Here is a 14885-nt window from a genome sequence, read left to right on the forward strand (position 1 = left end):
AGAAAATCATCCTTAATAAACAATGGGTAACTTGCACCCAATACATAAATTGAAAAGTACTATATATACACAAAACATTTGATTGAAAGACGGGACCCTTGTCAGAATTCCCATAACAGTTCTGAGATTGGACTGTATAATAGAATCACAGACATCTGTTTGCAAAGGAAGTGTGTTGTTGTCAAACAACACACTACTCTCTGAAGAGCACTGTGCACAAAAACAAATGACTATGTAACTAACTCGAGTAGATGCAATGATAGACAAGTTGATTGACTCCTCTGTATGAGTTCAGGAAATTGAACACACGGATCAAAACCAGGAATGACCTTTTCATGAGACCTCAATCTTGTATAGGCTATGATGAAAAGCACAAAAGCACACAAACAAAAATATTAATCTGTTTCCATAAAGCTGTGTGTGTGTGTGTGTGTGTGTGTGTGTGTGTGTGTGTGTGTGTGTGTGTGTGTGTGTGTGTGTGTGTGCGTTCGTTCGTTTTGTCTTTTGAGGACCCGAATGACAGTTAATTGGGTGTTCCACCCCTTGACTGACTGAGGTTATTAGCCCACAGCAATAACAGCAGACTAACAACGTGCGGTATAGGCTAGAAGTGTCACTCAGACACTTTCCTCTTTCCTCTTGCCACGGGAGAAATGCACTATCTAGCCGCAGCACAGTGGAAATATGTTTTTTGGAGGAGCGCACCAGTGCGCACAGCTTGGAATCGCCTAATCAGCCACACGTGAATAAAACACAATTTTCGGGCGGGAAAATACATCTGTCTGTAGTGGCTGTACTATTGGAATTTACATAAACTCCTAGAAAATGACAACGGCAACAGAAATGGGGTCCACGAAAATAACACCCGAGGTTCTGCAAGAGATGCTACAACATTACAACTTAACGCGACAAGAGTTCATCGAGTCTTACAACATACAGCCGCTTGTCTACGTACCTGAGCTCCCGTTGGGCGCTAAGACTACTTTCGTCATTATGTATGCTATCATTTTCGTCCTGGCTCTGGTTGGGAACAGTTTGGTTGTCTACATAGTGGTGCGTAAAAGAGCAATACAGACCTCCACTAATATCTTCATCTGTTCTCTGGCGGTGAGCGATCTTCTGATCACATTCTTCTGTATCCCGTTCACCTTGTTGCAGAACATCTCCTCGGAATGGCTTGGAGGTGAGTTCCTCTGTTCCATGTTTCCATCAACACCTGTCTGCTCTGCATGCCTACTGGTTGAATTAACATTGTTTACACGTAACTTCAATGAAATTACATTGAACTAAAGTGGAATTAGACATTGAATTGACTTTATGCGCCCAGTGGGGTGCCTACTGTCATTGATAGTTTGAATAAACTTTAGAAGCCTATATGGAATCGTTTTTTTTTTTGTTCTTCTTCATCCTAAAATAATATGGATGCGCATTAAATTTGGCAGCAGTTTAAGAATATTATAATCTGAGCCTTGACACTCATTGATTTATGAACGGGTTGTGTTTGCAGAGCACTTTTTATCATTTCAAGAGAATCTCAGTGTATTATTGCCTTCTGGTGCCTTCTACAGTTTAATGAAACTGATGGATGTGGGTCACTCAACCCATCAGTCATATGTTGCCGTTAAAAACCAACCAACATGGGAAGTAATAGACTACAGAGCAGTGGTTTACAGAGTATTTTATTTCCATAGTTGTAGTCTAAGTAAACAGTTTTTAATCGATGTTCTGGTTTGCCGGACGTTAGGGTTTATAGGTGGTTTGAGAGTTCTTTCACCTTTTTCAATATTTCACACAAGATTTAGAGCAAGTAATATCACATTCGTTTTGTGATAAATGTTATTCTGTGAATTGTCACAAAATAGCCAATTTTGTTTGAATGGGTGAGGAGCAGCCTTCTGGGAGTACACATCGAAGCCAGGGGATTTAGGAGTGAAGGTTACCTACACACGAATTTCCCCATGCAGTTATATAACGAGGGCCATACCGGCTGCAACACACAGGCAGCTCAATTATGATATGTTGCACAATTCTTGACAAAAGAGCTGATTTGATTGGTCAAAAGACCAATTAGTGAGAAAAAAAAAGATCGGAATAGGTCTGTGTAAACGCAGCCAATGAGAGAACGTATGGCGAAACTTCTGCTTGTTCCATGTACAGTGTGTTTTTTAGTGACACTTCTAACCCCTTCTCTTCCTAGGTGTTCTCATCTGCAAGACGATTCCTTTTGTTCAGACTATGGCCATAGTGACAGGGATTCTCACAATGACCTGCATCGCTGTGGAGAGGTACCAGGGAATTGTCTACCCTTTGAAAATGAGGAGGCAGTACACTCCGAAAAGAGCATACAAGATGCTAGGTATGCTTTTAAAAAATAAACACTTTCTGCTTTTGTGTTAATGGTGTACGGCAGTGAGAGTAGAGAAGGGAGGGTGGGGAGGAAGAGAAATGAGAGAGTGGGGAGGAAGAGAAATGAGAGAGTGGGGAGGAAGAGAAATGAGAGAGGAGAGGACTAAAGCTCACTAGGTACAGACATTGTGAGAGGATAGTAGCCTATGAGAGTTCTTCAGTTATGGTTGAATTTCTTTCATAATATAAAAAAAAGTGGAGTATGGTGTGTAGATAAGTGGGAAAAAATGCATAAAGCTCTGAGGCACTGACAACAAAAAGAGAAGGAAAATCTTTATTTAAACACATAAAGCTCTGAGGCACTGACAACAAAAATAGAAAAAAAAATGGCTTAGGTGGCTTATGGTAGTGAAATTAACATTAAATTCTCTGGCAACAGCTTTGGTGTACATTTCTGCAGTCAGCATGCCAATGGCACGCTCCTCAACTTGATACATCTGTGGCATTGTGTTGTGTGACAAAACTCCACATTTTAGTGTGACCTTTTATTGTCCTCAGCACAAGGTGCACCTGTGTAATGATCAAGCTGTTTAATCAGCTTCCTGATACGCCACACCTGTCAGGTGGATGGATTATCTTGGCAAAGGAGAAATGCTAACTAACAGGGATGTAAACAAATGTATACACAATTTGAGAGAAATTCGCTTTTTGTGTGTATGGAACATTTCTGGGATCTTTGTATATATTTTTGTTCAGTGTATATAGGAGATAGGGTGCCATTTGGTACGAGACCTAACTCTTACCAATCACTATAGCATGATGCTAGACTTATGTGTTGAATTCATTCATATGTTAAACATACAGAAAAGGAACATTCTATTCCAGCTACCCAATAGATATACAGGATAGGAACATTCTATTCCAGCTACCCAATAGATATACAGGACCCAATCGAAGGTACACATGAAGGTACCTGTGCCATTAAACCCCTACAACTCATCCAGAACGCCGCAGCCCGTCTGGTGTTCAACCTTCCCAAGTTCTCTCACGTCACCCCGCTCCTCCGCACACTCCACTGGCTTCCAGTTGAAGCTCGCATCCGCTACAAGACCATGGTGCTTGCCTACGGAGCTGTGAGGGGAACGGCACCTCCGTACCTTCAGGCTCTGATCAGTCCCTACACCCAAACGAGGGCACTGCGTTCATCCACCTCTGGCCTGCTGGCCCCCCTACCTCTGCGGAAGCACAGTTCCCGCTCAGCCCAGTCAAAACTGTTCGCTGCTCTGGCACCCCAATGGTGGAACAAGCTCCCTCACGACGCCAGGACAGCGGAGTCAATCACCACCTTCCGGAGACACCTGAAACCCCACCTCTTTAAGGATTACCTGGGATAGGATAAAGTAATCCTTCCACCCCCCCCCCAAAAAAAAAATATATATATATCTATATATATCTTTTTTTAATATTTTTTATATATATATATATACTGCTCAAAAAAATAAAGGGAACACTTAAACAACACTTCCTAGATCTGAATGAAAGAAATAATCTTATTAAATACTTTTTTCTTTACATAGTTGAATGTGCTGACAACAAAATCACATAAAAATAATCAATGGAAATCCAATTTATCAACCCATGGAGGTCTGGATTTGGAGTCACACTCAAAATTAAAGTGGAAAACCACACTACAGGCTGATCCAACTTTGATGTAATGTCCTTAAAACAAGTCAAAATGAGGCTCAGTAGTGTGTGTGGCCTCCACGTGCCTGTATGACCTCCCTACAACGCCTGGGCATGCTCCTGATGAGGTGGCGGATGGTCTCCTGAGGGATCTCCTCCCAGACCTGGACTAAAGCATCCGCCAACTCCTGGACTGTCTGTGGTGCAACGTGGCGTTGGTGGATGGAGCGAGACATGATGTCCCAGATGTGCTCAATTGGATTCAGGTCTGGGGAACGGGCGGGCCAGTCCATAGCATCAATGCCTTCCTCTTGCAGGAACTGCTGACACACTCCAGCCACATGAGGTCTAGCATGGTCTTGCATTAGGAGGAACCCAGGGCCAACCGCACCAGCATATGGTCTCACAAGGGGTCTGAGGATCTCATCTCGATACCTAATCGCAGTCAGGCTACCTCTGGCGAGCACATGGAGGGCTGTGCGGCCCCCGAAAGAAATGCCACCCCACACCATGACTGACCCACCGCCAAACCGGTCATGCTAGAGGATGTTGCAGGCAGCAGAACGTTCTCCACGGCGTCTCCAGACTCTGTCACGTCTGTCACGTGCTCAGTGTGAACCTGCTTTCATCTGTGAAGAGCACAGGGCGCCAGTGGCGAATTTGCCAATCTTGGTGTTCTCTGGCAAATGCGAAACGTCTTGCACGGTGTTGGGCTGTAAGCACAACCCCCACCTGTGGACGTCGGGTCCTCATACCACCCTCATGGAGTCTGTTTCTGACCGTTTGAGCAGACACATGCACATTTGTGGCCTGCTGGAGGTCATTTTGCAGGGCTCTGGCAGTGCTCCTCCTGCTCCTCCTTGCACAAAGCGGTCCTGCTGCTGGGTTGTTGCCCTCCTACGGCCTCCTCCACGTCTCCTGATGTACTGGCCTGTCTCCTGGTAGCGCCTCCATGCTCTGGACACTACGCTGACAGACACAGCAAACCTTCTTGCCACAGCTCGCATTGATGTGCCATCCTGGATGAGCTGCACTACCTGAGCCACTTGTGTGGGTTGTAGACTCCGTCTCATGCAACCACTAGAGTGAAAGCACCGCCAGCATTCAAAAGTGACCAAAACATCAGCCAGGAAGCATAGGAACTGAGAAGTGGTCTGTGGTCCCCACCTGCAGAACCACTCTTTTATTGGGGGTGTCTTGCTAATTGCCTATAATTTCCACCTGTTGTCTATTCCATTTGCACAACAGCATGTGAAATTTATTGTCAATCAGTGTTGCTTCCTAAGTGGATAGTTTGATTTCACAGAAGTGTGATTGACTTGGAGTTACATTGTGTTGTTTAAGTGTTCCCTTTATTTTTTTGAGCAGTGTATATATATAAAAACAAAACATATATGTACTATTGTAAAGTGGTTGTTCCACTGGATATCATAAGGTGAATGCACCAATTTGTAAGTTGCTCTGGATAAGAGCGTCTGCTAAATGACATAAATGTAAATGTACAAATGTGAAAAATTGGTGGATACAGTGTTTTGGAAAGAAACTCTTCATATGTCTACAGTATATGATGTATTACTTGTGGTATTGTGAAGAAGTCATTGTATTGAGACATGTCTTCGTTGTGTAGGACTTGTATGGAGTGCATCAGTGGTTGTGGGATCCCCAATGCTGTTCGTACAGCAACTAGAGGTATGTCAAGCCCCTCACATCACAGCTACTGTAGCTTCAGATCAAATCCAAACGCTTACAGTAAACATCCTGGCACCTAAGAATCTGACCTGATCTAACCTAACCTGACCTGACCTAACTTAACCCCTAATTTAACCTAACCTGACCTAATCTAACCAAAACTGACCTAACCTAACCTGACCTGACCTAACTTAACCCCTAACTTAACCTAACCTGACCTGACCTAACTTAACCCCTAACTTAACCTAACCAAACCTGACCTAACCTAACCAAAACTGACCTGACTTAACCAGACCTGACCTTACCTAACTTAACCTAATCGGTTGCTTTCAGAATCACTCCAGAACAAAGCTGTGATTGAATGCTTCATTGATGTGTCTCCCCCTCCATTCCCAGGTGAAGTATGACTTCCTGTACGACCACCACCACGTGTGTTGTCAGGAGCGTTGGCGTTCCCTGACCCACAGACAAGTGTACACCACTTTCATCATGGTAGCTCTGTTCCTGATGCCCATGGCAGCCATGTTGTTTCTCTACACACGGATAGGGATAGAGCTGTGGATTAGGAAGAGGGTGGGGGACTCCTCTGTCCTGAACACCATGAACCACAGAGAGGTCAACAAAATATCCAGGTACTGTATGTACTGTACATGTACACAGACATCTTTCATTGTTTTTATTGTGATAGATATAGGGAAGAATGAGAGGGGAAAGATGAGCCAGGAGAGGACTTGCCACCCCTCAGAGCCTGGTTCCTCTTTACCCAGTACAGCCAGGAGAGGACTGGCCATCCCTCAGAGCCTGGTTCCTCTCTACCCAGTACAGCCAGCGTAACTGATGTGAAATGGCTAGTTAGTTAGCGGTGGTGCGCGCTAATAGCGTTTCAATTAGTGACGTCACTCACTCTGAGACTTGAAGTAGGGTTTCCCCTTGCGTTGCAAGGGCCGCGGCTTTTGTGGCGCGATGGGTAACGATGCTTCGTGGGGTGTCAGTTGTTGATGTGTGCAAGGGTGCCTTGTTCGAGCCCGGGTTGGGGTGAAGAGAGGGACGGAACCTACACTGTTACACCAGGAGAGGACTGGCCATCCCTCAGAGCCTGGTTCCTCTCTACCCAGTACAGCCAGGAGAGGACTGGCCACCCCTCAGAGCCTGGTTCCTCTCTACCCAGTACAGCCAGGAGAGGACTGGCCATCCCTCAGAGCCTGGTTCCTCTCTACCCAGTACAGCCAGGAGAGGACTGGCCACCCCTCAGAGCCTGGTTCCTCTCTACCCAGTACAGCCAGGAGAGGACTGGCCATCCCTCAGAGCCTGGTTCCTCTCTACCCAGTACAGCCAGGAGAGGACTGGCCATCCCTCAGAGCCTGGTTTCTTCCTAGGTTCCTGCCTTCTAGGGTGTTTTTCCTAGACTCTGTGCTTTTGCCTCTGCATTGCTTGCTCTTTGGGGTTTTTGGCTTGTTATCTGTAAAGTGCTTTGTGACAACTGCTGATGTAAAAAGGGCATTATAAAATGCATGATATTGATTGATTTGAGATGAACAGGATATGAAAAGTTGAAAGCACGTGGGTATTGAACCGCAGTCTGAGTTGGCAGCACTAACGCTAGACCATTCAGGCACACAGAGCTTTTCTACAATACCTGTTTTATTGTGTTGAAATGCATTGTGCATGATGACACCTGCATGTCTCTCAGTATGGGGTGAATAACAGAAAGGGAATCAGCATGAGAAGGTTAGAACATGCTTTATTGATTTTCACAGGAAGAAGAAGCGAGCTGTAAAAATGATGATTACCATCGTTCTGCTGTTCACCATCTGTTGGGCTCCGTTTCATACCGTTCACATGCTGTTTGAGTACAGTAAGTATATGATCTATCACACTACAATAACGACAGTAGGGCTAGATCTAACAAGCTGAACTAGGGTGTAGTACATATAGCATGAACAATAACCGTCACATAGGATAACCTTTACATTCAGGTTTAACTGTAACTCAGAGGCAGGTATAAATCTGACGGTTCAGCATGTTTTTTTTACTTTCACTAATCACGTTTCCATTAAACCATTTCATGCGGATGAATTACCTGATACATGAAACAAAGTCACGACCAGTCTGACGAAAACATGAAATGTCCGTACAAGACTGTTGGCAAAAGTTTTTGTTCGTTCGTAATGGTGGGATCTTTTTTTGTCGGTAAAATTAATTATGGTGGAAATGCATTGATGCGCAAATATTGATTTAATAACTATCATATCAAAGTAAACTTGGAGTCACGTGATGATATGTTGTGTGGTCCTCGCACTACGACTCGGGAAAACATGCAGTTTATTAGGCTACAGATTAAATAAATGATCAACTTCACAGGGTGGTGAATGTGCAATGAGCTTGATGCTCCTTTCCATTAAATATCAAGGGTCTTATTCTGGTGACATGATGATCGATGCTTGGCTGCCGTTTGACAAATGCACATAATTTTGCTCTTATTCATAATAATCTGATAATGTAGGTAGCCTACCCGCTCTGTATCTGCGAGCTGTTGGCTAGCGCGCATGTACCCAGACCAGAGCGGGCACACCTGCTATATAATGCAACACTTTTTGTGATACAAGTATCAGTAGAGTTGGAAATGCGATGGAAACCCATTTAAGTTGTATTTTTCCATTCGGTACATGAAAATGTAACAGTAAAAGTGATGTTTATATGCACTACGTCACGCACAGCCACTTGTCGGGGCTCTCGAGTGGCGCAGCGGTGTAACATGCTGACCAGACCGGACACGTCGCGTGCGCCAGCGTCGCAAATAGATCGCGATGCAAGTCCTGCCTCACCCATCTCCTCATTGGTTATACCCACGTGGGTGATTGAAAGAAGAACTGTTTTGCCGGTTGTCTTGGTGATACTATGAAAGTGTAGATGGATCACCATATAAGTTACATTTACATTTAAGTCATTTAGCAGACGCTCTTATCCAGAGCGACTTACAAATTGGTGCATTCACCTTATGATATCCAGTGGAACAACCACTTTACAATAGTGCATCTAAATCTTTTAAAGGGGGGGGGGTTAGAAGGATTACTTTATCCTATCCTAGGTATTCCTTAAAGAGGTGGGGTTTCAGGTGTCTCCGGAAGGTGGTGATTGACTCCGCTGTCCTGGCGTCGTGAGGGAGCTTGTTCCACCATTGGGGTGCCAGAGCAGCGAACAGTTTTGACTGGGCTGAGCGGGAACTGTGCTTCCTCAGAGGTAGGGGGGCCAGCAGGCCAGAGGTGGATGAACGCAGGCAATCACCATGGTCTTGTAGCGGATGCGAGCTTCAACTGGAAGCCAGTGGAGAGAGCGGAGGAGCGGGGTGACGTGAGAGAACTTGGGAAGGTTGAACACCAGACGGGCTGCGGCGTTCTGGATGAGTTGTAGGGGTTTAATGGCACAGGCAGGGAGCCCAGCCAACAGCGAGTTGCAGTAATCCAGACGGGAGATGACAAGTGCCTGGATTAGGACCTGCGCCGCTTCCTGTGTGAGGCAGGGTCGTACTCTGCGAATGTTGTAGAGCATGAACCTACAGGATCGGGTCACCGCCTTGATGTTAGTGGAGAACGACAGGGTGTTGTCCAGGATCACGCCAAGGTTCTTAGCACTCTGGGAGGAGGACACAAGGGAGTTGTCAACCGTGATGGCGAGATCATGGAACGGGCAGTCCTTCCCCAGGAGGAAGAGCAGCTCCGTCTTGCCGAGGTTCAGCTTGAGGTGGTGATCCGTCATCCACACTGATATGTCTGACAGTTCAAAGATCAAAAAGCCTGGAAGAAGGAGAGATGACTAGAATCGATTCGGTTGGCCGTTTTATGTGTGGATTAATTGTCGGAGTAGAGGACCTTGTGCATTTCAGGTAAAATAACAACTCAATGTTTATATCCCAGGACAAATTAGCTAGCAACAGCAAGCTAACTAGCTAAATTGCCATACATGTTTATTGCTTTTCGACCTGTCCCCAAATTAATGTCATTGGTTCAGAGTTTGTTTTGATATTTTAACCTGCGTGTCGTGATCGCGTTTGGTGTAGGGGGACAAAATAAATATATGCACGATAGCACGCGTGCAGTCGGTTTGGGTTCCGTGTAAGGCACTGCATCTCAGTGCAAGAGGTGCCACTATTGTACCTGGTTTGAATCCAAGCTGTATCACATCTGGTTGTGCTCGAGAGTCCCATAGGGCGGCGCACAATTGGCCCAGCGTCGTCCACTGTAAATAAGAATATGTTCTTAACTGACTTGCCTAGTTAAAATTAAAAACGTTTAAATCAGCAAACAGTCTGTTTTTATTTAATGTTATTTAATGTTTCTTAAGAGAAAAATATTGTAGTGATGTCCTATATTTGTTACTGTATTGTAATTTCCAAAAAATGTATAACGAAAAAATCAGTTTGATGGAAACATCTCTGGTGGGAAAATGCAATATTGTTATATGGAGATTTTAGAATATTCAAATGAAAATCTGTCGCAAATTGGATGGAAACCTAGCTACAAATATTCTCTAAATACAGCTGAACTAATCCCTATAAACCTTCCTTTCTTCACATCTAGATGACCTGGAGAAGAACTCTGACGAGGTGACCGTGAACATGATCATCGCCATCGTCCAGGCCATCGGCTTCTCCAACTCCTTCAACAACCCGATCATCTACGCCTTCATGAACGAGAACTTCAAGAAGAGCTGTGTGGCTACCTTGTCCCGCTGCCTCAGGAAACCTTCCAACCACCGGGGCGGCGCTGTGGAGACGCCCAACAACCCCACTGTATGCTTTATTAGACCACTGACGAGGGAGGCCTTCTCAGAGACTGGTGGCGGGGCTAATGGAGGCTTGGTGCAGGGTGTGCTGGAGAACGGTCCGTCTGTCTCCTCTCAGACCTCCTCAGCTTTAGCAGGAGAGAAGATGACGGTGACCACTGAGCTACCAGTGAGCAGCGTAGATCTGTTGAAATAGTCTCGTTACAGACTTTTAAAAAAGAAGCACTCCAGTCTCCTTTTTACCTAATTTATCCAAGTGTACATTAGGGGAGAAATGAGTACAGGTTCAAAAGCGTACCTTTTGGAAAAGGTACAAATGATCCTATTTAGGCTACCACCACAGTGACAAAGCAGTCTGTTCCTTTAAGTGGCAAAAATGTACCACTAAAACGTTTTTGGGGTGTTGTTTTAAAACTGTAGGGTACAAAACCTTATTTGCACATTTCCCAGGGTGCCTTTCAAGGGAAATTTAGAGTTACAAGTACCATTAATGACTGTGTTTGCTAGTGACACAGACATGGTTGTTACATTCAATTGCTTTGTCCTGTAGCCTTCAACAAGTGAGTGCCTAAGTTAATATTTGATCATTTACCGTAATTTCCGGACTATTAAGTGCACCTGAATATAAGCACTGAATTAAAAAATATATATTATTTTGAACATAAATAAGCCGCACATGTCTATAAGCCGCAGGTGCCTACCGGTACATTGAAACAAATGAACTTTACACAGGCTTTAACGAAACACGGCTTGTAACAAAAATAAATAGGCTTTAACGAAACACGGCTTGTAACAAAAATAAATAAATTGGCAGTAAGCTTTAGTTGTCTTTTTGCACTGAGTCAATTCCTCACGCTGCTGTTTCCAACGTCTTATCATCGACTCATTAAGACCAAGCTCCCGTGCAGCAACTCTATTTTCTTTTCCAACAGCCAGATCAATCGCCTTCAACTTGAAAGCTGCATCATATGCATTTCTCCGTGTCTTTGCCATGATGAGGGTGACAAAATGACTACCATAATCAGAATGATGAAGTTTGAGAGCGCTCGATTGAATCTAAACAGTAAACAAAAAAGTTGTTTGACCTTAACCCGTTCAGCAATTTCATTGGTCTAATGAAAGCTTCATGCCGCCAAAAAACTGAGCACGTCACACAGAATGTGTTTTTTTGGAAAAAAAAAATTGAAAGCGGGAAAAATCCATATATTAGCCACGTCATTGTTTAAGCCGCGAGGTTCAAAGCCTGGGAAAAAAGTTGCGGCTTACAGTCCAGAATTTACGGTAAATTAAACTCTTTATGACAATACATTACATATATCATATTTTAACAGTGTAGTTTCACCCCAACACAGCGGTCTGAAACTAGCCCGAGTAGCAGTCTCTTTAGCTAATCCACTTCCATGTCATTGCTTCTTAGTCTAAAAAGACTGGTACTCAGTCTTAAACCGCTGGTTTGCAGGCCACATCAGGCTGGCGTTCAAAGTGATATTGAATTCTAATTGGAATACAGCCAAAGTTAGAATATCCTAACAACTTTTAAATCACACTCAACCAGAATTTTTTTATTTAACCTTTATTTAACAAGGCAAGTCAGTTAAGAACAAATTCTTATTTTCAAAGACAGCCTAGGAACAGTGGGTTAACGGCTTTGTTCAGGGCAGAACGACAGATTTTTTTTTTACCTTGTCAGCTCGGGGATTTGATCTTGCAAGTTACTAGTCCAACGCTCTAACCACAAGGCTACCTGCCAACCCCAAAAATTGACAGCCAAAGTCAGGAAGATTTGATAAATGAGACTCCCTCTAAATGGGAACCATCTAAATGGGAACAACCATCTCAGTAACGGGTGAAATAAGTCAAACTACTAACAGATTGGATGAGTTAAAAAAAAGTATGTTATTTATCTTTGTGTAGCATAAGATCAATCAGACATATTGAAACAAACAATTCTAAAAATCAACCTACGATAGTGCATGCTGGGAAATATGATAATTGAAATGGTTTTTGAGAGTATATTGGGTACAAAAATGTACCATTATACTAGATTATCTACCTTTTTTCTGAGTGTACATACAGTGCATTCGGAAAGTATTCAGACCCCTTGACTTTTTCCACATTTTGTTACGTTACGGCCTTATTCTAAAATGGATTGAATAAACATTTTCCCTCAATCTACACACAATACCCCATAATGACAAAGCAAAACCAGGTTTTTAGAAATTTTAGCAAATTTATAAAAAATAAAACAGAAATACCTTATTTACATAAGTATTCCGACCCTTTGCTATTAGACTCAAAATTGAACTCGGGTGCATCCTGTTTCCATTGATCATCCTTAAGATATTTCTACAACTTGATTGGAGTCCACCTGTGGTCAATTCAGATTTGAAAAGGCACACACAAGTCTATATAAGGTCCCACAGTTGACAGTGCAAGCCGTGTGGTCGAAGGAATTGTCCTAGAGCTCCGAGACAGGATTGTGTCGAGGCACAGATCTGGGTAAGGGTACCAAAACATTTCTGCAGCATTGAAGGTCCCCAAGTGGCTTCCATCATTCTTAAATGGAACAAGTTTGGAACCAGACTCTTCCTAGAGCTGGCAACCCTGCCAAACTGATCAATCGGGGGAGAAGGGCCTCGGTGAGGGAGGTGACTAAGAACCCGATTGTCACTCTGACAGAGCTCCAGAGTTCCTCTGTGGAGATGGGAGAACCTTCCAGAAGTACAACCATCTCTGCAGCACTCCACCAATCAGACCTTTATGGTAGAGTGGCCAGACGGAAGCCAACCTCAGTAAAAGGCACATCCACAGCCCGCTTGGAGTTTGCCAAAAGGCACCCTGGTCTGATGAAACCAAGATTGAACACTTTGAACTTTTCGGCCTGAATGCCAAGCGCCACGTCTGGAGGAAACGTGGCACCATCCCTGCGGTGAAGCATGGTGGTGCAGCATCCTGCTGTGGGGATGTTTTTCAGCGGAAAATAATAGGAGATCTGCAGAAAAGAACGGGAGAAACTCCCCAAATACATGTGTGCCAAGCTTGTAGCATCAAACCCAAGAAGACTTGAGGCTGTAATCGTTGCCAAAGGTCCATCAACAAAGTACTGAGTAAAGGGTCTAAATATTTCTAAAAACCTATTTTTGCTTTGTTGTTATGGAGTATTGTGTGTAGACTGATGAGGGAGGAAAAAACAATTTAATCCATTCCAGAATAAGGCTGTAATGTAACAAGATGTGGAAAAAGTCAAAGGGTCTGAATACTTTCGAAGGCACTGTACATATGCCAACTTCTGAATAACTATTTTGCAGGACGTACCCTACAATAATCAGACTAAAACAGCCTGGTGAAACCAGCCACTACCCAGCCCAGCAAGGGTGACAGTGCCTTCTCACGCGGCCCCCTCAGCTCTGCAACACTCTACCTGTACTCGTCAAGGAGGCAGCTTTAATGTCCTCACTTTAAAACACAACACCTATTCAAGCTTTTAATGTTTAATGGCTTAATCTGCTTAAAGTCCATCTTCAACATCATTAGGTAATGTGTTGACGTATTGTGATTGATCGTCTGGATTACTGCAACTCGCTGTTGGCGGGGCTCCCTGCCTGTGCCATTAAACCCCTACAACTCATCCAGAACGCCGCAGCCCGTCTGGTGTTCAACCTTCCCAAGTTCTCTCACGTCACCCCACTCCTCTGCACACTCCACTGGCTTCCAGTTGAAGCTCGCATCTGCTACAAGACCATGGTGCTTGCCTACGGAGCTGTGAGGGGAACGGCACCTCCGTACCTTCAGGCTCTGATCAGTCCCTACACCCAAAGAAGGGCACTGCGTTCATCCACATCTGGCCTGCTCGCCTCCCTACCTCTGCGGAAGCACAGTTCCCGCTCAGCCCAGTCAAAACTGTTTGCTGCTCTGGCACCCCCAATGGTGGAACAAGCTCCCTCACGACGCCAGGACAGCGGAGTCAATCACCACCTTCCGGAGACACCTGAAACCCCACCTCTTTAAGGATTACCTGGGATAGGATAAAGTAATCCTTCTAACCCCCCAAAAAAAAAAAGATATAGATGTACTATTGTAAAGTGGTTGTTCCACTGGATATCATAAGGTGAATGCACCAATTTCTAAGTCGCTCTGGATAAGAGCGTCTGCTAAATGACGTAAATGTAAAAAATGTAATGTAAATGTGATTTTTTGTTTTGCTTTTTAACTTTATGCACATTGAGCGTGGGAAATGTGCTATGCAAATTATATATGTATTATTATTATTGACAGGAAGAGAACACCACAGCTAGCAGGCAGCTAGCAGGCAGGCAGCTAGCAGGCAGCTAGCAGGCAGGCAGCTAGGCAGGCAGGCAGGCAGCTAGGCAGGCAGGCAGGCAGCT

At 44.3% G+C, this 14885-nt stretch overlaps 1 protein-coding gene across 1 annotated transcript; it reads left to right on the forward strand.

The window, feature by feature from the left end:
- The first annotated feature begins 637 nt into the window (after nt 1-637).
- LOC106593853 (pyroglutamylated RF-amide peptide receptor-like) lies at nt 638-11147 on the forward strand. The gene is made up of 6 exons (XM_045687489.1): nt 638-1183; nt 2198-2356; nt 5657-5718; nt 6115-6350; nt 7476-7573; nt 10296-11147. Exons 1-6 carry the CDS (start codon nt 826-828, stop codon nt 10694-10696), a joined length of 1314 nt encoding a protein of 437 aa, XP_045543445.1. The 5' UTR covers nt 638-825; the 3' UTR covers nt 10697-11147.
- Nucleotides 11148-14885: the final 3738 nt, after the last annotated feature.

This window comes from Salmo salar, chromosome ssa01, assembly GCF_905237065.1.
Source record: "Salmo salar chromosome ssa01, Ssal_v3.1, whole genome shotgun sequence".
Taxonomy (NCBI): domain Eukaryota; kingdom Metazoa; phylum Chordata; class Actinopteri; order Salmoniformes; family Salmonidae; genus Salmo; species Salmo salar.

Excerpts from the sequence above, each read along its gene's own strand:
- LOC106593853 (XM_045687489.1), top strand. The coding sequence starts at position 826 with ATGACAACGGCAACAGAAATGGGGTCCACGAAAATAACACCCGAGGTT. Across the intron at positions 1,184-2,197 it reads CTCCTCGGAATGGCTTGGAG|GTGTTCTCATCTGCAAGACG; the intron begins GTGAGTTCCTCT and ends TTCTCTTCCTAG. Across the intron at positions 6,351-7,475 it reads GAGGTCAACAAAATATCCAG|GAAGAAGAAGCGAGCTGTAA; the intron begins GTACTGTATGTA and ends TGATTTTCACAG.